The 25,172-nt window shown below is 42.3% G+C and overlaps 1 protein-coding gene across 1 annotated transcript in view; it reads right to left on the bottom strand.

Moving 5' to 3' along the window:
- The window catches only part of COL19A1 (collagen type XIX alpha 1 chain), a 448,270-nt gene extending 426,979 nt beyond the window's left edge, over positions 1-21,291 (bottom strand). The window contains exons 1-2 of the mRNA XM_045161980.1: positions 19,974-21,291; positions 4,591-4,717 (exon numbers count right to left, since the gene is read on the bottom strand). Coding sequence (XP_045017915.1) covers positions 4,591-4,681 — 91 coding nt within the window. The 5' untranslated portion in view covers positions 4,682-4,717; positions 19,974-21,291. The remainder of the gene's footprint in view (positions 1-4,590; positions 4,718-19,973) is intronic.
- Positions 21,292-25,172: the final 3,881 nt, after the last annotated feature.

A 25,172-nucleotide genomic window follows, 5' to 3' on the forward strand; every position in this document is an offset into this window, starting at 1 on the left:
CTGAGTGTTCCATTGTGTGTGTGTGTGTGCTTGTGTATGTGTACCTGCTTTATCCTTTATTCTTTATCCATTGATGACACTTAGGCTACTTCCAAATCTTGGCTACTGTAAACAATGCTGCTATGAATATTGAGGTGCATGTATCTTTTCAAATTAGTGGGGTTTTTTTTCACATATATACCCAGGTGTGGAATTGTTGGGTCATGCGGTAGCTCTGTTCTTGGTTTTTTGAGGAACCTCCACACAGTTTTCCACAACAACTGCAACAAGTTACATTCCCACCAACAGTGTACAAAGGGTCCCTTTTCCCCACACCCTCGCCAACGTTCGTCACTTGTGGTCTCTTTGGGGGCAGCCATTCTGACAGGCGTCACTCTTGTTTTCTAACATGTATTGAGGAAAGCTGTTCTCTTTACCTTTACTGACAAAACTCACAACACGACATTTGTCTCAGGATTACAGTTGAAGAGGTGAACGGCAGTTTACCACAGACATAGAACTAGCTTATATTCTTTCCATCCTGCTCCTGCTGCTGCTAAGTCGCTTCAGTCGTGTCAGACTCTGTGTGACCCCATAGACGGCAGCCCACCAGGCTCCGCAGTCCCTGGGATTCTCCAGGCAAGAACACTGGAGTGGGTAAAATGTATCAAAATAAGAACTTTCAGGTGCTTTTCATTTTTTTTTAAGGCTGACAGACTTCCTATTGACAGAGGCCTTTCTTTTGATTGTTACTAGTTGTCCTTAGGACCCCTGTACACTATACTTTGCTGCTACTGCTGCTAAGTCACTTCAGTCGTGTCCGACTGTGTGACCCCATAGACAGCAGCCCACTAGGCTCCTCTGTCCCTGGGATTCTCCAGGCAAGAAGACTGGAGTGGGTTGCTATTTCCTCCTCCAGGGGATCTTCCTGACGCAGGGACAGAACCAGTGTCTGCTACTTCTCCTGCATTGGCGGGTGGGTTCTTTACTACTAGCGCCTGGTGGCTCAGAGGGTAAAGAATCCGCCTGCAATGTGGGAGACCCAGGTTTGATCCCGGGGTTGGGAAGATCCCCTGGAGAAGGGAAAAGCTACCCATTCCAGTATCCTTGCCTGGAGAATTCCATGGGCAGAGGAGCCTGGCAGGCTACAGCCCATAAGGTTGCAAGGAGTTGGACACAGCTGAAGTCACTTAGCACAGCACATCACAGAGCCAACTGAGAAGCTCCTAGATTAAGGAGAGTGGAGGAGAAAGAGGAACCATATGATACATAAGCTTCTATCATAGAGGAAATTTTTAAGAAAGTGATTAAAGGCAGTCTGGAGCTAATGCATGCAATATATATTTGTTAATACAAGTTTCTTCCCCACCGCTTTTTGACAACTGAGCTGAAATGGCCACATTCAAATTGTTTATCTGCTGTGTGAAAACACTCAAGTATGCCTTATAATCTCAACATAATGGTAACACTGACCAAAGAATATGAAACCAGTAATTCTGAATAGCTTCAGGATTTTAATTTTCAAGGTGTTATTGAATCTCTCTGTATTATTCTCGATTCCACCTCAACTGGGCCAAGATTGCAAGTAACCTTTAACTACTCCCTTGAGTTCAGTAAAGCAATTAAAAGACTCGAATTATCCTTCGTATATTTAAGTTTAACAGCAGACTGTTGACAACTTCACAGGCTCCAGAGTTGAAATCCTAGCCTCTCCCTCAGATTCGTTATATTTTATTTTTAGCTGTAATCACTTCCCTCCGGTAAATGGTTAGTGACCACACACACAGGTCTGCACATGAGGAAACTAAAAAGGGAATCTTGCGTGTGAATCAGACACACAAGACACGAGAAGAGCCCCTGTCAGGCCAGGCTCGGAATGTCATCCTCTCCAGTAATCCTCATGACAGGCTGTGCTGACGTTTTCAATTAATGCAAATGATACTTTCAATCAAGTAACTTCGACGGCAGGTTTAGGGTGAGTTGTTTCACGAGCACCTCCTACCAGACAATCTAATAAAATCAACTCTTCATCTTTAGTCATTTCCCTCCATACTTCAAGTTACATAAAGCTTACTAGACTTTTGATCAACTTGGAATTCACACCCAGGAAACTCTTTCAGAAAGATTAATGTGGTAGAGTAAATTGAGCCAGAACATATGCATTCCAATTTCCCCATATACAGTAAACCTGATTAAAGAATTGGGATAGCAAAGTACAGGAGTATCACATTCAGGGAAATCCCAAGGTGGCGGAGCTTCAGTTCTGCAAGATGATTACCTTCTGGAGATCCACAGCGAACAGTACTCTATTATACATGTAGAAGTGTGGGGCTCCCTGGTGGTTCAGTGGTAAAGAATCAGCCTGCCAATGCAGGAGACACGGGGTCAACCCCTGATCCAGGAAGATCCCACACGCCGTGGAGCAAGAGCTCCATGTGCTACAACTACTGAGTTTGTGCTCTGGAGCCCATGAGCTGCAGCTACGGAGCCCACGTGCCACAAGTACTGAAGCCCGTGCGCCCTGGAGCCTGAGCTCTGCAGCAAGAGAAACCTCTGCAATGAGGGGCTCCTGTGCTGCAACTGCAGCATGGTTCCCACTAGCCACGACTAGGAAAACCCTTTGCAGCAACGAAAACCCAGCATAGTCAAAAATCAATAGGTAATAATACATTTTAAAAATAAATAAATGGAAGGTTACATCAGCTATAAAAATAAAGAAATGTCTTACCAGGGTAGAGCTCATGTTAAATGTTCTTACCCCTCCAAAAAGAGTTATTAAAGTGTAAATTAATAAGTAAACAAATAAAAAAATAAAAGGAACCTGGTACAAGATAACCAGCTGAGGAAAAAAGAGACAATTATCAAAAAGGTGAGTGTTTATTTTCCTAAAACACGGGGCATTAGATTCACCTGGGAAGCTGGTTAAAAATGTCAATTACTGAATTCCGCCCCAGGCTGCCTTGCATCGTAGGTGTCTCTGGAGTGGGACCAGGGAATCAATACTCCAGATGATCCTTATTCACACTAAAACTAGAAAACCATTTGTGTAGATCCTTCAGATCATCATCAGGAACACTTATTACACACTAGCATGTGCCTGGAAACTGATTCACTCTCCTTTCTAGCCAAAAAAGTCCTATCCCCTCTGATTAAGTAATTACTTGCATTACCTGCTATGTCTCTTAAAATGAAGAGACATTAAAAAAATTGAGGAGAGTCGCAACATTATCAGAATAAACTCCCTGCCCTATGTACTACTTTTTGCCATGAGTCATTCCTGATTTTTCTGATAAAAGAAAGTGTTTCCCCCACCCCAAAAACGTATGAGAGCCACAGGATATCTTTGGTATGGTGTTAGCATATTCAAACTCCCATGAAGATTATTTTATGAAATGTACCTCCTGCCAAATTAGTGAAAAATCATAAAGACTCACAAAATGTTCAAGAGACTCAGATGTGTTATACCTTTATAAGAGATTGTTATAAAAGTCTCAAAAGTCTCTACTAGGGTGTGTTATAAACCTGTATATACCTTGTTAGCCAAAATTCTGAAAGAAATATTCAAAAATAAGCATAAGACAACTCACACTCTCAGGACATATCATCATATATGACTATTGTCAGAATTCATCATGTGTGGTCATTTGCACAGAAAGCAAGTCAAAGCTTCTTTTTGTTTAACAAATGGCCTTTCAGTGGGTCTAGTTAAACTTTATAATATAGAATGCATGTAGTTCAGTAACTTACACATACTCAATGTTCAAGAAAAGGTTTCCAAATTAGCCACTTGATCATGTTTAAAAATCAGAGATGGAAATAAATGTTTCAAATTGCCTTCAAGTCCTTTGGAAATATTTATGAGGTTGATAATTTAACAACTGCATGTAAATATTAGGGCTTCCCTGATGGCTCAGTGGTAAAGAATTAACCTGTCAATGCAAGAGTCGTGGGTTCGATTCCTCGGTTGGGAAGATCCCCTGGAGAAGGAAATGGCAACCCATTCCAGTATTCTTGCCTGGGAAATCCCATGGAAGCAGAGCCTGGTGGACTACAGTCCATGTGGTTGCAAAAGAATCGGACACAACGCAGCCACTAAATAACAACAATTATCTATTCAGGTCAAAAAGTGCTCTCAAGACTGTTATTTTCCTGTTCACTTCATCTCAGACACTACAAAACTGACATATAATTAAGCTACCTTTCTTTTTCTATTTTAGTCTGTTTTCACTTTTCTCTAATTAACATTAGATACATGCCTTAATACTAACTGGGAATGAGTTTCCATATTATAATCTGAATAATTTAACTAACATTATTTAAAGGTGAAAGGGAGAAATAGACACATGGATGCAAAATGCATACTTATATTTATAAATATCAATGAGATAAATAAAAGCTATTTAGATTAATACATATATTGAAAAATGTAAATTTAGGCATTCTCAATGTGTGACTTGAAGGTCAATGGGGAAAACAATAAATTCTTATCTATTTTTTATTTGTAGATTTAATCTATGTCCTCTTCAACCATAAGATTTATTTTAATAATTTTTTAAAAAATAAAGACTACAAATAACATTTGGAGACTGGACACAAAGGCGACCTGGGTACCTGGCTTGTCCCTGCTCATCACGGAAGCGGAAACAGGAAGCAGGAACGTTGCCGCCCAGAGCCAAAGCCTCCAAGAGCCAGCGAGCTTCATGGCGCCTCAGAACCATGGGAACCAGTGGCCACAGATCTGCAACAGAACAGAACATCTGAATAGAGCTGGTGCATGCAGTTCCTTTCATTATCATCCCCAGCAAATCCTCAGCACCAAGGAGAACACAAGAGATTTTTACATCATATATAATTATGTAATTGGATATCTGATTATATATAATTTGCGGTTGCTGTTCAGTCACTCAGTTGTGTCCGCCTCTTTGACACCCCATGGACTGCAGCATGCCAGGCTTCCCTGTCCACCACCATCTCCTGCAACTTGTTCAAACTCATGCCCATTGAGTCAGTGATGCCATCCGACCATCTCATCCTCTGATGTCCTCTTCTCCTGCCTTCAATCTTTCCAAGCATCAGCGTCTTTTCTAATGAGTCAGCCCTTTGCATCAGGTGGCCAAAGTATTGAAGCTTCAGCTTCACTATCAGTCCTTCCAATGAATATTCAGGGTTAATTTCCTTTAAGATTGACTGGTTTGATCTCCCTGTGGTCCAAGGGACTCTCAAGAGGCTTCTCCGACACCACAGTTCAAAAGCATCAATTCTTCGGTGCTCAGCCTTCTTTAAGGTCCAGCTCTCACATCCATACGTGATACTGAAAAAGCCATAGCTTTGACTAGATACACTTTGTTGGCAAAGTAACGTCTCTGCTTTTTAATATGCTGTCTACATTTGTCATAGTTTTTCTTATAATTAGACACTATATATTAATGTAGACTTTATTATGCATAAGAAAGCTTTGAAAATTTTTCAGATTAGTTCCTTTTTATTAATGTCCATACACCCTCTTATTTCTCTTCTTTGCAATCTTTTTAAAACCACACCACATATACAATGATTTGTATATATATATATATCTTTATTGGGGGTGGCGGCAGGGGGGCTTCCCTGGCAGCTCAGATGATAAAGAATCTGACTGCAGTGCAGGAGACCTGGGTTTGATCCCTCAGTCAGGAAGATCTCCTGGAGAAGGAAATGGCTACCCATGCCAATATTCTTGCCTGGAGAATTCCAGGACAGAGGAGACTTTACTCTTAGTAAAATATAAATATTGAAATTTACCATCGTAACCATTTTTAAGAGTATAGTTCAATGGCATTAAGTACTTCACATTGTATATTCACCACCACCATCTATAACTTTTCATCTTGCAAAACTGAAACTCTGTATCTATGAAACAATAGCTCATTATTTCTCCCACCCCTAGCCCCTGGCAACCGCCATTCTGTTTTCTGTCTCTACTAATCTGACTGCCCTAAATCACATATATGGGGAATCATGCTGTACTTATCTTCTTGTGACTTTATTTCACCTGGAGTAATGTCCTCAAATTTCAATCATGTCATAGCATGTGTCAGTATTTTCTTCCTTTTTAAGGCTGAATAACATTCCACTCTATGTACATACCACAGTTTGTTTATCCATTCCTCCACTGAGAGACACTGGGTGCTCCCATCTTTTAGCTATTGTGAATAATCCCGCTATGAACATGAATGTGCAAAAATCTGTTCAAGTCCGTGCTTTCAATTTGGGTACATACTCAGAAAGGGTCATATGATAATTCTAATTTTCTGAGGAACTCCCATACTGTTTTCCTTAGCAGCTGCAACATTTTACATTTCCACCAACAGTGAACCAGGGTCTAATTTCTCCAGTCCTTGCTAACATTATTAGTTTCTGGTTTTTTGCTTTGTTTCTTTGCTTTTTTTTATTTTTTTAAATAGCAGTCATCCTAATGGGTGTAAAATGGTATCTCATTGTGGTTTTCATTTTCATTTTCCTAAGGATTAGTGATTTGAACATCTTTTATCTGATATTTGTATATCTTCTTTAGATAAACGTCTACCTAAATCCTTTGCCCATTTTTTAATCTGTTTTTCTTGTTTTTTGTTTTTGTTACATTGTAGAAATTCTTTGTATATTTTGGAAATTAATCCCTTATCAGACATGCATGTTTGCTCAGTCACTTCAGTCATGTTCGACTCTTTGTGACCCCATAGACTGTAGCCAGCCAGGCTCCTCTGCTCATGGGATTTTCCCAGCAAGAATACTGGAGTGGGTTGCTATGCCCTCTTCTAGGGGATCTTCCCGACTGAGGGATTGAACCCACATTTCCTGCATTGCCACCAGAGAAGCCCCCTTATCAGTCATAATGATTTGCAAACATTTTCTTCCATGTTGTAGATTATCTTTTCACTCTGTTAATTGCGTCCTTCACTACAGAGAAGGTTTTTTTTTTTTTTTTCATGTAGTTTAATTTATCAGTTTTTGTTTTTTTTTTTTCTTTTTCTTTTCTTGCCTGTCCTTTAGGGCTTCCTTTATGGCTCAACTGGAAAAGAATCTGCCTGCAATGCAGGAGACCTGGGTTCAATCCCTGGGATGGGAAGATCCCCCGGAGAAGGAAAAGGCTACTCACTCCAGTATTCTGTCCTGGAGAATTCCACAGACTCTACAGTCGATGGGGTTGCAAAGAGTTGGACACAGCTGAGTGAATTTCACTTGGCCTGTCCTTTTGGTCATATGATTTATATTTTAAAAGTAGAATTATATTTTTCACAGTTTTTTTTCTCTTCTGAATAGTAATCTTTCCTTCTATTTAAAGAAAAACAAAGGATATATGTAATGCCTACCTCATCTGAGCCTGACTTGGCATCATTTTTAACTTTAGTTGTTACCTTTCATAATTGTTTGTCTTTCTGATGTAGGTTACTACTTTGTACATATCACAATAAAAATTTTAATAAAACAAATCCCTGTAATGAAAAACATAAACGTTACTTAAGTTATTTTTTTATATTGAAGTAACTAACATGGAAACATGTTAGAACCGGGCATGGAACAACAGACTGGCTCAAAATTGGGAAAGGGGTACATCAGGGCCTCTTATTGCCACTCTTCTTTAACTTCTATGCAGAGCACACCATGTGAAATGCCGGGCTGGAGGAAGCACAGGCTGGAATCAAGATTGCAGAGAGAAATATCAATAACCTCAGATATGCAGATGACACCACTCTCATGGCAGAAAGCGAAGAGGAATTAAAGAGTCTCTTGATGAAAGTGAAAGAGGAGAGTGAAAAAGCTGACTTAAAACTCATCATTCAAAAAATGAAGATCATAGTATCCCATCCCATCCCTTCATGCATAGGGAAAACAATGGAAACAGTGACAGATGTTATTTTCTTGCACTCCAAAATCACTGCAGACGGTGACTGCAGCCATGAAATTAAAATACACTTGCTCCCTGGAAGAAAAGCAATGACAAACCTAGACAGCGTATTAAAAAGCAGAGACATCACTTTGCTTTGTCGTCATTGTCTAGTCACCCAGTTGTGTCTGACTCTTGCAACCCCATAGACTGTAGCCCACCAGGCTCCTCTGTCCATTGGATTCTCCAGGCAAGAACACTGGAGTGGGTTGCCATTGCCTTCTTCTTACTTTGCTTACAAAGGTCCATATAAGCAAAGCTATGGTTTTTCTAGTAGTCATGTATGCATGTGAGAGCTGGACAATAAAAAAGGCTGAGCGCCAAAGAACTGATGCCTTCGAACTTTGGTGCTAGAGAAGACTCTTGACAGCAAGGAGATCAAACCAGTCAGTCCTAAAGGAAATCAACCCTGAATATCATTGGAAGGACTGATGCTGAAGCTGAAGCTCCTGCTTTGGCCACTTGATGGAAGAGCCAACTCATTGGAAAAGATCCTGATGCTGGGAAAGATTGAAGGCAGGAGAAGGGGACGCCAGAGGATGAGATGGTTGGATGGCATCATGGACTCAATGGACTTGAGTTTAAGCAAACTCTGGGAGATAGTAAAGGAAAGGGAATCCTGGCACGCTTTAGTCCAAGCGGTCTCAAAGAGTCAGACTCGACAGAGTGACTGAACAACAACAAAAACATGGAAACAGACTGCAAGTAAAAATATAATGGCCCTCTCAGTATATTTAATTGCAGTATTATTAGAATAGCTATTGTAAGAGTTTTAAATATAAAAATCATATTATACCATTTTTGCCATAATTCAAAGTTTGCTGCTGCTGCTAAGTCACTTTAGTCGTGTCAGACTCTGTGTGACCCCATAGATGGCAGCCCACCAGGCTCCACCATCCCTGGGATTCTCCAGACAAGAACACTGGAGTGGGTTGTCATTTCCTTCTCCAATGCAGGAAAGTGAAAAGTGAAAGGGAAGTCGCTCAGTCGTATCTGACTCTTTGTGACCCCGTGGACTGCAGCCTACCAGGCTCCTCCATCCATGGGTTTTCCAGGCAAGAGTACTGGAGTGGGGTGCCATTGCCTTCTCCAAATTCAAAGTTTATTCAAGTCAAATAGAAAAGAATGCATGACACTAAAGGCTAGATGTTGTCAATAGACACTCTTTCGGAAAAAAAAAAAACCCTAAAGCCACCATTTTTGATATTCTGCCTGTGCCAAATACCTAGATTAGCATTTTAAAATTAATTCAAGATTTAGATTTTTCTGCATGAATAGCTAGAAGCAGTAATTTCAATATGAAAACCACATGTGTGGTTCTAAAAATCAAACAGCTGGTTTTATGCTTATTTCTTTTGAACTCTTTCATCCATCTACAGTCATAATCCTCATATGACTTTACAAACTTATCACAGCTATTAATTCAAGTCAGTTGGTAGCTGTTAAAACAGTTCTATTTCAAATAAATGAGCTCACAAATATTGATCTCAACTTCAGAGATATGCTTGATTGTTTGCATTTTTAACCAAAGTGATTTTTATGAGTTGATAAATTAGCAGTGTAGTACAGTGTTTAAAACTTCATGCCCAGGCTCTGCCTGGTTATGGACACTATGTAATTTCATCAAGACTTCATTTATTCATCTGAAAACTGAGAATAATTCTACAACTATATCACTTAATACATGGAGAAATCATATCACAGGGCACTGAACACAGTAAGTGTTCAAAAAAGTTTCTGCTATTATAATTGTTTTACTCCACATATTCATAAATAACAAGTGAAAATTTATGATTATATCTATCTATTCAGCCTGAGATTGATAGCAATAACTGAAGAATGGAGAAGTGCCAAAGCATCTTAAAAATCTATGCTCATTGAAGCTTTGGTCCCTGTTTCAGGAACAAAGAAGCAGAGAGCTATAGGCATAAGCATATGAGTTCAATCTTGGGGTTTCCCAAAATATTCGAGTCACTTGGAGGATAACAGTACTTAATTTCAATCTCACTTATTCAAAATGTTTGAAGAATAGACATTATATTTAGTTGGCTAAATGTTCTAGTTACTAAAGAATTGCCGTTCCACCACTCTATTGAAATGTTTCTGGCCAAGTTCACCAAAAACTTGAAAGAAGAATCCTTTTCTCCCGGTGTCTTAACTCCACCAGCTGACCCCTCCCTCCTTGAAACCCTCCCTTCTCATCAGCCTCCCTCCTTCGCCTTTGCTGGTATTCCATCTAAATCCCCTTCTCAGATTTTTTTTTCTACCTGATTTCTTAATGATGGTATCTGTGGGAGTCTGAGGGTATTTGAATGGTGGTATCTTCCTCTCCTCTCTCTTTATAATGTCTCCTTAGGTCATCTTACTGATTCTCTCTGCTTTAAGTAGTATCTGTCAGATAATGAATCTAAAATTCACAGCTTCAGTCTAGCCTTCTTCTCTGAACTTTGGATTGTGCATCCAGCCACCCACTCAGTAGTCTCTCTCAGACATCACACAAGCATCTATATATATCTCAACACCAAACTAAATGCTTGCTTCTTGACTATGCTCTTCCTCGCCTCTATAATTCACCCTCATCAAGACGCTCCAACGAGAATCCTAAGCATTCTTCTGCCTTCCCTACTGCCATCTCACGCATCTCCATCCAACAAGGGGCATCAGTGCTACTCCAAACACCTCTGAGAGCCACACACTGCTGTCTGCGCCTCCGCCGCTTGCCTGGCTCAGATTGCCCTGAAGACTTTTCCCCAGCCTCCTCACTATTCCCCTCCACCACAGGCTCCTGACCAGGTTTGCTCTCTACATAGCACTGGAGAGCGTTCCTTAACATCAAAGTCAGATCACGTCACTGCCCATCTCAAGCCCTTTCATGGTTTACCATCAAATTTGGAGGGCTTCCCTGGTGGAGCAGGAGTAAAGAATCCACTTGCAATGCAGGAGATGTAGCAGGAGCTGTGGACTTGATCCATGGATGGGGAAGATCCCCTGGAGAAGGAAATGGCAACCCACTCTAGTGTTCTTGCCTGGAGAATTCCATGGACAGCTCAAGGGGTCTCAAAAGAGTCAGACACGACTTAGCAGGTAAATAATAGCAGTCAAACTTGGAATGTAATCCAGAAGCCTTCCTATGGCCTAGAAGGAAGCCCCGAGTAACCACCTCTCCAGCTGATGTCCTGTACCTCAAATTCCTTGACTTTTTCTAACTTCAGGGCCTTTGCACGTGCTATTTCCTCATGCAGGAATGTGTTGGGTCCTGTTCATCCTGCATCTTTCAGTTTAAATATTACTATGCGGAAGAGCCCTTTCCTGACCAATAGATGTTCTGGCCCTGCTATTCTCGAGCTCAGACTCTTCTGTTTGTACCCAAGTTTATTGCCCTCATTCTACTCTAAACTCCTTCAGGGCAGGGACTATGTGTCTTGTCCATCACTGTATCTTGGTGCTGAGCATAGTATCTAGAAAAGCAGAGCCTCAATAGATATTCTTTGAGTTCAAAAGTACTGGAAACTGCCAACTTGCAAATCTTGAGACACAGTGAATTACACTTAACATTTGAATCTCTAGTAACAATAACTGAATATTTTATAATTATTAAGGCATTTCAGAATCTTACACTATTTCAAGGGTTATTATACTGTGCATTGTTCCTTTTTGTATGCTTTTAATGTGTTTGCTGTTGGGGGTTTCTGTTATTCCGGTCCTGATTAGAGATGTACTCCACTCAGCCAGAAAGATTTGAAGAAACTTTTTATCAAGGTCTCAAAATGAATCCTTGTACACTGAGACACACACACACACACATTTCCTAGATCTTAACCCTCTGCTGCAGGGAATTCCAGGGTCGACTCCAATACAGTTCTCAAGGGCACAGCCCCCTCTGAGGTTTTCCTGGCCCTGTCCCCCAGCTCCTCCCCAATCCTCAGACTGGTCCTTGTCCTCCACCCGCCTGTGGGGCCTTTCCTGAATCTCTCACTTCTGGGCTGTGCCACCAGCCAAAGGTCGCCTTCCTCATTGAAACTTGCCTGTTTTCTCTGCTGTCCCCTCAGACCCCAGCCTGCTGACTATCAAGATAGTTTCACAAATGCATCCAGGCCAATGTTATCATAGTTGAATGTGTTACTCTTCCCAGGTAAGATTTAAACTTTAATCTTCATTATAATGCTTTACTGATTGAGTGACTTCCCCAAATCACTTTTTTCAAACTTGTACAAAGATGGCTTTTGATGCATTTTAAGAAAGATATGGAGATTACTGGTCAGACACATGGTCTCGTTTTCTGAAGCAGAATTTCTTTTATATATGGTATTTTATTTAATACTCATAATAAGTTGAGAGCCAGGCATGCTGGCTCTTAACATTAGCGGGTGTAAGGCAAGAAATCTATATTCCATATGTCTAAATGTTTAAAAGTCAAAACTAAAGCTAATAAAACTGATAAGAAATGTGTGTTTCTTCCTTTCCTCTTAGCACATATTTCATGAAGACTAAAAGTCAAGGCTGCATTTAGAATTGAACAGAGCATTCTGCAAGGATGCGTTGGCCTCTGGGCTGGACCAAAGCTCCCGTTGCATTGTTCCCCATTCCTGCTTCCACGCTATTCACTTCATGACAAATAGATGGGGAAAATGTGGAAACAGGGTCAGATTTCCTTGTCTTGGGCTCCAAAATCACTGCAGACAGTGACTGTGGCCACAAAAGTAAAAGATGCTTGCTCCTTGGAAGAAAAGCTACGACAAAACTACACAGTGTATTAAAAAGCAAAGACATCACTTTGCCGACAAAGGTCTGTATAGTCAAAGCTATGGTTTTTCCAGTAGTCGTATACAGATGTTGAGGGTTGGTCTATAAAAAAAGCTGGGCTCTGGTACTGGAGAAGACTCTTGAGAGCCCCTTGGACTGCAAGGAGATCAAACCAGTCCATCCTACAGGAAATCAATACTGAATATTCATTGCAAGGACTGGTGCTGAAGTTAAAGCTCCAGTACTTTGGCCACCTGATGAGAAGAGCTGACTCACTGGAAGAGACCCTAATGCTGGGAAAGATTAAGGGCAGGAGGAGAAGGGGACGACAGAGGATGAGATGGTTCAATGGCATCACTGACTCAATGGACATGAGTTTGAGCAAGCTCTGGGAGACAGTGAAGGAGAAAAGCCGGGCGTGCTACAGTCCATGGGGTCACAAAGAGTTAGCGACTAATGACAACCTGGCTCGATCTGCACCATGAGGGGCTTCATTCACACGTGTGAGAACCTGCCAGAAAGCTGACTTTTGTCTACGGCACCTGCAGACGCCTCTCCTTGACTGCCCCTTTGGCCTAGGAGTGTTCATACCAGTGCTTAGTCTGCCTCTGGGAAGGGGAACCCGAGGAGGAGGTTGCAAGATTCTGCAAGAGGACTGAAGGCCAGTTGGTCAGGGGATGCCAGGATCTTAGGTGCCTAGAGCCTGGTCTAAAAGCTCTGGCTTTGGGTAAGGGCGGGGTCCCTGATCTCTGTGGACTCTTTCCCCTGAGAGCAAATGCACAGACAGAGCAAGGCCATGTCAGAGCCTTCTAAAATGTAGGGTCCAGAGAAGGAATTTTCTTGCCTGGCACAGACATGAAACTTTAAATGTCATAGTGAGGCTCCCTGAGTTCAAGCCTAGGTTTGCTTAACTGGAAACCCTCTGCTGATATACCATGATGATTACTATCAGGATGTGAGGCAGACCTATCACATCCCTATATGCTTCCTTCTCAGATTTTAGCTCATCTCCATCAAGATTCTAGCCAGACCCTTCAGTTTCTTCCCAGCACTGCAGAGTACCAACGTCACCACTGTACATGTGCTTAGCACAGGGCGTCTTGGGCAGACAACACTCCTGGAGACCAGGAGCCCTCGCACGTCATCCAGACAGCCCTGCCTGCAGCGGATTTCTCACTGCCTTAATAGCAGAGAGATGGCGGCTGCCTGAAGGCTGGACTGTGACCTCCACCCACATCCCTTGTTCTCCCTCTCCTTTGCCAACCAGAAATATTTGCAGAGACTGGTTGGGTTTAGGGAACTTTAAAAAGCCACTATCCTTTAAACTTCCTTAATCCAGGTCTTGAAATCCTAGAAAGTAACTATCGAACCCAAGAATGTTTGAACTAGGACATAGATTTTTTAACTTCCTTATTAATCCATATTTGTGTACAGAGAGCACAAAGAAGATAGGAGGAACACTGGGATATCTGAATCTTGCATCCCATCAACAGGATGACGCCCTACTATGTGCCTGTGGGGATACAGCAGTGAGCCAAACAGTCCCTGGGTCACTCTGATCAGGGAGATTGCAAGTAAACAAACTCTTAAGTCCTCTTTGAGAAACAGACAGTAGGAAGCAAAGGAACACAGAATAAGTAGACAAGTGACGAAAGGAACCTTGCTGGATAAGATGGTGAAGGACCACTTCACAGGAAACCAAAGCCAAACTTCCTACAATGGAACATGAAAATTTTACCGTTGTTGTCATTGTTCAGTCGCTGAGACATGTCTGACTCTTTGTGACCCCATGGACTGCAGCACAGCAGGCTCTCCTGTCCTTCACCATCTCCCACAGTTTGCTCAAACTCATGTCCACTGAGTTGGTGATGCTATCTTAACCATCTCATTCTCTGCTGCCCCCTTCTCCTTTTGCCTTTAGTCTTTCCCAGCATCAGGGTCTTTTCCAATGAGTCAGCCCTTCACACATGGCAGCCAAAGTATTGGAGCTTCAGCATTAGTCCTTCCAGTGAATATTCAGGGTTGATTTCCTTCAGGATTGATTGATTTGTTCTCCTTGCAGCTCAAGGGACTCTCAAGAGTCTTCCACAACACCACAATTCCAATTTTAGATGCTTTTCCATCTAACAGTTAATGACACTTGTTTTACATCTCTGAAATTTGGTTTTTGCTAAAGGTTTAAAGCATTAGATCTAACACCAAAATAGAAAATAACACAGCCAAGACAAGTGAAAGAAAAAAAACAGAGGAGAAAGTAGAAAGGGAACACTGATTCATTTTACATAGGCTGCTAAATGAGCAACACAATATTTTGAATATTTTTAATAAAAAAGCAGGCTTTGGACTTGCCTGGCAGTCCACTGGTTAAGGGAACTTCCTGCAGGAGGCTTGAGTTCAATTTCTGCCTTCTGCCCATACTTGTAGAGCAGCCAAAAAAAGAAAAAGAAACCATGGCTGGATTTGTGAAATGACTGCGAGAACCCCTGTTTTCAAAGCATTCATTACAAAAAGAAATGCCATGTGAGTGCGGAGTGGGTTGATTTAAAATCAAACCTTCTTGACTATCCTCCAATGTGCCTATACATAACTCCACCAAGGAAATCTGGCCATACTGTTATGAAGAGACACATCTTGTAAATAAGCAAAAGCAACAGGTGTTACACATTTGTTCTTTTACCAATCTTTAGACTCTATCTTTAGTGAAGCTATAGTAGAGTCTATAACCTACTGTATAAAACAATAGCACACATACATACACACAAAAAATCCTTAAGAGCTTAGGACTCATTCTAGCTTATTTCATAATTTTGCCATCGACTGTAGTCATGAAATTGAAGTGAGTTTACAGAATGTACTCATGAAATTGAAGTGAGTTTGCAGAGTGTAGTCATGAAGTTGAAATGAGTTTGCAGAGGTCTTTTGCAGCCCTGGTAACATTTCTGCCCTTCTTACATTTGAGGGAAACATCTTGACATTTTTAATTACAAGCATCATCTTTAACCTAGGAATTCAAGTAAGAAATTTCAAAATCATCTTGAATTAATTCTTCATCCCTTGTATCAGATCTCTATCAAAGTCTATAAAGTCTACTTTTGAGACATTTTTTGAATGCATACCAACTTCCCCATCCTCCCAACAGCTGCTTTAGTTCACATCCTCACCATTTTGATTCTGGAAAAGTATGATAGGCTTCAGTAATCTCCTCTCTTCCAGGCCTTTTCCCCGGAGCCCCATCACCCTACTGCCCAAGACTTCTATTTCTAAAACAAAGACCTGACTTTTGAGCTCTGCCATCTGAAAGTCTCCTAGTGCTTTCCACGCCTACTTCTCAGGGAGGTAGGCGCTCAGGGCTGTGTTACAGCTGGGCCTCAGCTCATCCGACCAGGCTCATGTCCTGCTGCCTCCTTCCAACACACTATATTCCATCAAACTATTCCCAGTTCCCCAAATGTTCCAGGCTTCTGAACATGCTGGAATGTTCTTCCAAGTTTTTCTCCATCTACTCTGCCTTCCACATGTATTTCACCCTCTATGTCCTCTCTGAAGTCTGCAAGTCCCATCCTGGAGCTCATCACCTTGTGATCAACCAGAACTCAGGACCCAGCCCCGATTCAGCTTGGGCTACACTCCTTTGTGGTAACTTGTGGACATTCTATCTCCTCTCTGTACTGAATACCTTGAAGAAAGTAGATTGCATCTGATATCTGCATTTTGTTTCAACTTGGCATTTAATGGATCCTTATTTGATCAGTTTGTAGGATGAATATAGTCTAAGGCAATACATGTGGGCTAAAACTAAACAAATGAAAGGTTGAAACCAAGTAATAAATATATCCATATAGAGATTTAACAATTACAGCAATATATGGATAAAGTGAAGAGTTACAGAGAAGTAAAGAAAAAACTACTAAAAAGAAGGCTCAGTGAACATAATTTCAGTTATTAACCAGTGAGATTTTACGATTTCAGTGAGACAAAAAAAAAAAAAAAAATACTTTAAACTTGTCTTCCTTTACTGAAAACATAGCCCCTAGTTCCTAATGTTTATATTTCTTAAAGCTGATCAACTCTATCACATTTTTTCAAAGTTCTGTGATTTCTCCTGTCACTTCAAAACTAATGCCAACTTTCCAGGGGATCTCCAGGCCTAGGTTACCCTACAGAAGGTTTAAGCAACTCTCTCCACCCTCAATAACTGTTTCTTTTATTGACTCACTTCTCTGAACGACAGTTGTTGCCATCAACTTTCTAGATACTATTCTCAATTTGACTGTCATGACCAATCTAGATTTTGTCCGATTTTAATTCTCTAGCTCTGCCTGAAACAGGTATTTATATATCAGTGACCCAATGCCATTTCAAATTTTAAATAAATATATTAATGTTTGGGGGGGACTTTCCAGGTGGTACAGTGGTGAAGAATCCACCTGTCAATGCAGGAGATGCCAGAAATGCGGGTTGGATCCCTGATTGGGGAAGATCCCCTGGGGTAGGAAACAGGAACCCACTCCAGTATTCTTGTCTGGAGAGTTCCACAGAAACGAGAGCCTGGGGGACTACAATCCATAGGTCGCAAAGAGTCAGACATGACTAGCAACTGAGCACAACTTTGCCTATCTATCAACTTTTCTTGATGTTTCCATTTGGAAGCCTCTACCAACATTCTGATCAACTACTCTCGCCTCTCAAGATCATCTTTTATTTCTCCCAGAGAGAGATCAGAGGAGCTGTGGGCCTCCCGAGGCTTGCGTGGATAAGACAGGCCTGGTGTTCCACTCTGTTCTTTTTTTTAGTATCACTGTTGCATCTGCCATCTTTGTACCATTTCCAAATGCAGTGTGCGGCTTCCTCACCTGGTTGTCTCACTCACGGCCTGCAGAGTCACACCCTGTGTGCCTCTGGCCTCTCCGGCCTCCCTTTAGTCTCTCCTGGGCAGGGGCTCTCTGCTGTCCTCATCTCAGGTTTCGCTCCAGCTTGGACTCTCCATCTTACCAGGCAGATGACGGCTGGCCCCCACCTCTAAGCCTCCATGCATGCCTTTCCTTCTGATTGGAATGTCCTCTGCTCTATTCTGCTAAGCCTCCTTATTCTCTGCTGCTTTAACATATACTCCCCAAGGTGGCCCACCCCAAATATTTTTTTCCAGCATCCTCTTCAGGTTCTATATTAGCGTCTTGCTAGCTCTATTTAGTTTCTACTCCTGCTAATTTTTCATTCTTCACTTGAATTTGTACTTATGATCCCAACTGGCCATACAACCATGGTTTCTATCTCTTTATCTTCTCCTGCCTTTAAGACGTCCATTCTGTGTACCCCTCAGGCCTTTCTGTCTGCTGGGGAAATAAATGAACTAAAATTGCAGCAGGAAAAAATTAAACTGAAGGACCTGAAAGTAGATGGGAATTTTTCATTTCTAGAGACTAGCAGGGGCTTCCATCTGTCTTAGGTGGTTTCCTTCCATGATGATGATTCAGGCACAGAGATAATGTCCCAACTGTGAGAGTAATCACATTGGGTTTTCTGTTACCTTTTTGCTCTTTCTCTGACCTTTTCTTACCAGGTTCAGACTCTCTCCCCTGCTCCATGGTCCACCTTCTCCCTCCTTTCTCAGGAAACCCCACTTACATTCCTGGCCACTTTTCACAGAAGCACCTACCTGTTAACTTTCTCCATTTTCTATACCCCCAGGGAGAGAATGAATTTTCCACCTCTGAGGATCACTGTCTTTCCCACTCAGAAGAGAGATATTCCTGAGAAAGGGACTTTTAGGGGTGTTTCACAGCATCTGAGGACCTAAACATCTCCCTTCCAGCTCTGGATGCACGTATCAAAGATCTCTACTTCGGGAGGGTCCCGTTTTCTCCCTATGGACCAAAAGGAGATGCTGAAAGACTCACTTAGTTAAGAGGTTATTTAAATCCCTTAAAGAACAACAGCAGCGCTCGTTTTGGGCAGAAAAAGCAACTTTGGTCGGTCCGTGTGTGTGTGTGTGTGTGTGTGTGTGTGTGTGTGTGTGTTTGTAAGGATGGGTGGGAAGGGGGCTGATGAAGAGGGTCTATCTCTATTATTGGGCAGATTTAAAATCCTTTTCCGCGTACGAACCATCCTCCCATCTGGTTGCTCCGCAGCCTTCTCCTTCAGGCCAAAGAGGGAATCAGGTAGTCTTGGGATGGGGGTGGCGGGGGAAGGCGGGGGGGCTGTGAGCGGGAATGGAGGCACCGCAATGTATTCCTTTAAGCTCCCAGTTCCCAGTCCCAGAGGACTCGCCGGTGCAATCCCGGGATGGCGCCCTTAACACTCCAGGCATCTGCAGGATACGGGGTCTCCCGCAACCCGCGTCCCCTGCGGCTGGGTTCCGGAACCCGGCTCCTCGCATCCTCCCGCAGTTCGCGTCTCGGTGCCTCCGGGGCTGCCGCATCCCGGCCCGTCCCCCCGCCGGTCGGCCCACCGACTCGCCTTCGCCGTAACCTTCTCGGGGCAGCTTTCGCTTCCAAGCCGCGCGCTCCGGATGAGCTGGGCTACCCGCGGCCGCGGCCGGCTGGGTTCCGAGCCAACAAACTTCTCTCCGACTCCGCAGCGCGCGGGCGGCCGGCCGGAGCCGCGGGCTGCGCGACCATCGGGGCGCCGGGCCAGCGCTCCGGGAGGAGCGGGCCCGGGGAGCCCAGCCCCGGGACACCCCCCCCCCCCCCCCGCGCCCCGGCCGCGCCGCAGCCTTGAGAGTCGCGCTCGTAGAAGCAGCCGCAGGGCAGGACCGGTAACCGCGCGGGGAGCCGGCGCCGCAACCCCGCGCCCCGCAGTGTACGCCCCTTCACTGTCTCCTCGCTTTCTAGGCGGGGGACGTCTCTAGACAGAGATCAAACAAACAAACAAACAAACAAAAAGCTCTAACGGCACGGGTTTCTTTTGAGTGGATTTGTTTTCTGCGTTTCTCCCTGGAGATTTTTTTTTTTTCCTTCTGTATTCGGTGTCTTGACCGCATCAGCAGGGCTCTCAGTTCTGCTCCACAGACAAACAGATCCGGCAGAAGCACCTAGAACTAAAGTATAAAGCCCGCAGCCTGCAGGGTGGGCACACACGAACACGACCCACCAGCATCTACGCAGCGCGCTCAGGCGGCCCAGTCGTGCCCACAGGGCGGCCTCCCGGGCTACAGCTACCTACGGGAATGCGAAATGGCAGGTGTGCGTTCCGTACGCACCCTGACCCACCGACGAGCGGAGCCCGGCTTTCAGATTTTCTGGGGAAACGGGTGCGGCGGAGACGCAGAACCGCGAGGGAGCGTGCGCGCGGGGGAGCGGGCGGGCGCGGGGTCGCGGCGCCGCGCACTTACCTTGGCCGCGTGCGGGGCTCGCCGGCCGGTGGGCGGGCGAGCGCGAGGCTGAGCACCGCGGCACTGAGCGCCCTGCGAGTGGGGCCGGGGCGCGCGCCGCTGCCCTTATTAGTCTCTCCCCGGTGACCCTCCCACTCGTCGAGGACGAGGACTCCGCAAGACGGGACTCCGCCAACTCGGGCCCGGGTTTTCCTTAATTACAGCTACGTCGCCCCAGAGCCTTGCAGGTTTCCGCTTTATCCGCTGTTTCCCATCACATAGAGAAGGCTGGTTGCAAAGGCTTCGAGTTTCTCACTTTGTGAAGTGTCATCCAAGTATGGTATGCGGCGGACACTCGAAGGTAGATAACTGGCTTTTTAACAGATGAACTGGGAAGGGACATCATTTCTGTTTCATTTTGTGCTGTTATATCAGTTTAGATAAAGTTAATCAAGAGAGGCTGTTCCGATCATGCTTGGATATACAGAGTTGTTTGGTTTTGTCTCAGACTCCACAGAAGTATTTTGTGATTTTTAATATTGTATCTTTCTATAGATCGGCGCTACAAATCCTGAACTCTTTGGGGCCCCTTATAACATGTGAAGGTGACACTTTTTAGCATATTTAGTGTAGGGGCATGTATGTAGAGTGTATATATATATGTATATATATAGAGTATATATATATGTGTATATATATAGTAGGTGTACATATGTATTGTATGTACATATATGTGTATTTGAAAGAAAAAGTTAAACCACTATCGAATTCAGAAAAGTCAGGCATTAGAAAACAGATAAATTGGTTTAATGTTGAGTATTGCTGCAGTTGACAGAATAAATTGTAGTATTGATCCATAATTGTGAAAATCATTAAAGTTAAAAGTTATTTTAAAACCATAGCAATAGGTTTTGTAAATGTCTGGGTTCACAGGTCAGGAAATTAAATCAGGCTGGGGAAAAAAAATTAAATGTTAAAAAAAATTTTAGAAGATAGCTCCTTTCCATTTCATTGAAGTGCAACTATGTAGAGTCACCTAGTAGTTTTTAAACCTGTCTCTCATCCTGACCAAAACCCCTGCTGCAAGTTTTAGTCTGGCATCCCTAATGATGCAAAACATGTTCCTATGTCAGAACTTGAACTCTCCTGAGGTTCTGCTTTCCTGTGATTTTCATCACTGGCTTCTGGTTCACTGTGGAAAGAGGCCAAGGAGGGAGGCTGTTGCATGAGTCATGCTACTCAGATGGCCACCCGAAAACGCAGGAGTCCCAGACCTGTCTTAGACTTGTGGTGACCTGTCTTCTAAGTTTTTAAATAGTATTACCCCTCTTTGCCTATTTTTTTCTCCCAAAGCAATTGTACTTTACTTTTTAATTGAAATAAAAGCATCCAGGTTTTATTTCTCCCATAGACTATTAACTTTACATTTACATTTAATTAGTACTATTTTTTAAATAAGACTTTAAGACTACTTAACAGGAAGCTTGAAAATTTGCCTCTAAGTTGTTCTTTAGTACAAGTAAATCATCTTCATGTTAGCATTATTTTCATAAATATTTTAATAATTTCATAACCTTTAAGAGGTTTTAAAACTAGCCAGACAAACTTACATTTTTGCTTCTATCTGGAATTTCTCATTTTCCTACTCAAAGTATTGAACTAAGTAAGAGTTTGGAAAAAAGTGAAAAATAAATACAATTAAAAATGATTATCTGTTGCTTTCTTTGTCCCTAGATATGCCAGCATCCCCAGGTCAATAAATCCTCCTAGGGTTTTTTTTTTTTTTTTTTCAGGCAAGTGTTTGACTCTGGGCTGCATTTTGTGATCACAAACTATCATATCCCTAGATTTAGGTCCTTTATCCAATTCTTCTTTTCACTGAATTTTAAAGTGACTTCAAGTCAAAAGATCCCTTAACCAGGCACCTTTTATTTATCTAACCCCAATACAGTTATAAACTATCAGTTTTCCCATTTGGTTCTGAAGCTACCGCTGGTGAAGGAACATCTGAAAATAATAGGAGAATCTGACAGCACTTTGAATTCCGGCAAACAGCTTGCGGGGTTTCTAACACCCAGTTTAGCTGTATGCATGTGTGACAAAAAATTTTTTAAAGATTTCAAAAACAAACTTTTCAACATTTATGGCCCATGGGAGACACGTTTAACCAGTATTTTTATGCCTTAAGAGAGCTAAATTCATTTGAAATGCATTTTTTTAAAAGCTCCATATTTTTAATTCCCCACCTACATAAATTAAACAGTGTAACACTGAACTACATTTTGATGATTGCCCCATAATAAATGTAAAGATTATGTGTTTTCTAAGCCTTGCTTATCAATCACTTCTGTTTTCTCATGGCTATTTCTTTTTCCTTTTCTTCGTTTCTGTGTACTTCTATACTCCCAGCCATGTTGCTTTGCTTTTTCCCTTTTGTAATTTCTTTCGCTTTTCTCCCCTTTTATGGTTTCCATTTTCTAAGAAGAATTTCAGTATTGCCCCCAGCTAAGTTCTTAGTTAGCACACCATAAGCGTGTTCATTTTCTATTGAATGGAGTGCCCCAGCCATACATGACTCCCCTACCGACCCCATGGAATTCTTCAGTGTGTCCGTAGAGGAGGGACAGACGTCACTGTCAGCTGTAATTACCAACTCTAACTTGTCACCAAGAGTCTGTACTTCCCTTTCTATTCCTTTTAAAGCCAGTACTATGTATAATATTCATATCATACAAATAAGGGTGAAAAGAAAGTAGTCGGATTAGTTGAAAATTTTTAGTAAACAGCAAAAGATAGGGCATTTAACATTTTTTCAATGCTATTTTTATCATTGTTTCAGAAAATGTCCTCATAGAGAAAATAATATTCCACTGGTGGTTGCTATGTTTGCTTCCGTTCCTGGAAGATGTTTAGCTCCTGACATGGACTCAACTTAGAAATGAGAGGAAGAGGTGATCACGGGTCTGACTTTCACTTGGTTTATTAGACCCTCTTCCTAGGGATCGGTGACGCTGAAAGGAAATATGTTAAAAGACAAACACCTGACTGGAGAAAGTGTTTATTAATACACACGCGGCTCTCAAAATAAAATTTTTTTAAAGAGAGAGAGAGAGAATCCCAATTAAAAAATGGGCAAAAAAAAAAAAATTATGAAGAGACAATTCAGAAAGGAAATACAAATGGTCAGTGAACACATGAAAAATTATTCAACTAAATTACTATGCAAAAGAAATGTACATCAATAAAGGAGTGATTTTTGCTCCCCTCATTTTGACAGGATTAGTATTCTCAACACCAAAAGTGGGGACACAATATAGTTGCCCTTTCAAAAGGGCAAATTAGCCACGTGTATTAAATGCTTTAAAAAATGCGCATCAACTCTGCCTCACAAACTCCTCTGAAACAGTAGCTGTGGTTACTTCTTGGTTAGGATTATGGGAGATTCTGATTTCTTCCGTTTGCTTATCTGTAATTTTCTACAGTGAACCTGTATTACTGTTGTAATAAAAAATACAAAAAACATGAACAAAGTGGTGTTTTATATATCGCCGACAAATTAACAAAGCAATGGGGTTAAGAAAACTGAGAAATTTTCTTACACTTAGCCTAGCGATTTGACTAGGAAGCAAATATTAATTAAACCATGTATCCATTCAACATGTATTTTTGAACCCCTTTTAAGCTAAGCACTGTAGGATATGCAAAGATAGGTTGGACATGAGCCCCACCTCCTAGGGTTGAACACTGGGGTAAGAAAGGGAAGATGTGTATGTACATAATGACAATATGAAATAAAAATATAGCATGTAATGAGCAAAGCAGATCTAAAATGTGGGGGAGTTAAAAGGAAGGGGAAACTATGTTCACGTGGAAGCATCAGAGTCAAAAGATTTCAGTGAACAAAATACAGTTGACCCTTGAACAATGGGGTTTTTAACTGCATGGGTCTACTTACACATGGATTTTTTTCACCAAATACATACTACAGTACTACAGAATCCCATAGTTGGTTGAATTTGTGGTCACAGAACCAGAGATTTGGCAGACTGACTGTAGAGTTATATGCATATTTTCTGCAGAAAGGAGGTTCAGCACCCCTTACCCCCCCACACTCCACCCCCACACATGTAGTTCAAGGGTCAACTGTACATCCATTTTTTGTCCTTTGCAGTAAATATACTGGCGAGTCATCCCAGCATCCCAGTGCTGGAAGAGGCATTGTCAGTAAATAATTATATGTGAAAGGATGTAATAAATAATTATATGTGAAAGGATGTAACTATTTCTGTAATAAAGATTTGTACAAAGAACCAACAGAGAACAAGCTCATTTCTCTCCTTTTCAGATGAAGGACGTGAATTGTCTTGTTTCCTACTGAAACTTTCCCTGAAATTCAAGGCCATCAACAGTGTAACCTCCACCTTCTTACCTGAGTTCCCTTAAATGCACATGATGCCCAACCTGATCAATGACCTGTGACCACAGAATGAATAGCCAATGCTTTCTCACTGTCTCTAGTTACGGCAGCCTACCAAAACGCCAGGGGGCTGTTGGAATCCTGCTTATTTGAGGTTGTTCTATAATATAGTTCCTTCCCTAACCTCTTCCCACCAAACAGACCCTCCCCTACCCCTATACAGCAGAGTACAATTTGCACTTTTTAAGACACCCTGGCTTCCTAGGTGGCGCAGTGGTGAAGAATCTGCCTGCCAACACAGGAGACTGAAGAGTTTTGGGATCAATCCCTGGGTCAGAAAGATCTCCTGGAGGAGGAAATGGCAACCTGCTCTGGTATTCTTGCCTGAGAAATCTCATGAACAGAGGGACCTGGTGGGCTACAGGTTCACAAAGAGTCAGACACAACTGAACAACTGAACACACACACACACACGCACACACACACACAATTACAGTCTACTTGACACTTCGTTTCAGACACTTTTCTGTATTTGGTCCTGACTTAATTGTAAATTCCTTGAGGGCTGGGACTGTATCTTCTTTTTACTAATACCCACAGCATTTGATACAATAAATTATTTTTCCTTTGTATAATCTTCAATTATTTGTCGAAATGGGGCCTGTGGAGGTTAAGTAACTGAGAGCATCAGTTCAGTTCAGTTGCTCAGTCATATCTGACTCTTTGTGACCCCATGAATCACAGCACACCAGGCCTCCCTGTCCATCACCAACTCCCAGAGTTGACTCAAACTCATCTCCATC

Source organism: Bubalus bubalis, chromosome 10, assembly GCF_019923935.1.
Source record: "Bubalus bubalis isolate 160015118507 breed Murrah chromosome 10, NDDB_SH_1, whole genome shotgun sequence".
Lineage (NCBI taxonomy): Eukaryota > Metazoa > Chordata > Mammalia > Artiodactyla > Bovidae > Bubalus > Bubalus bubalis.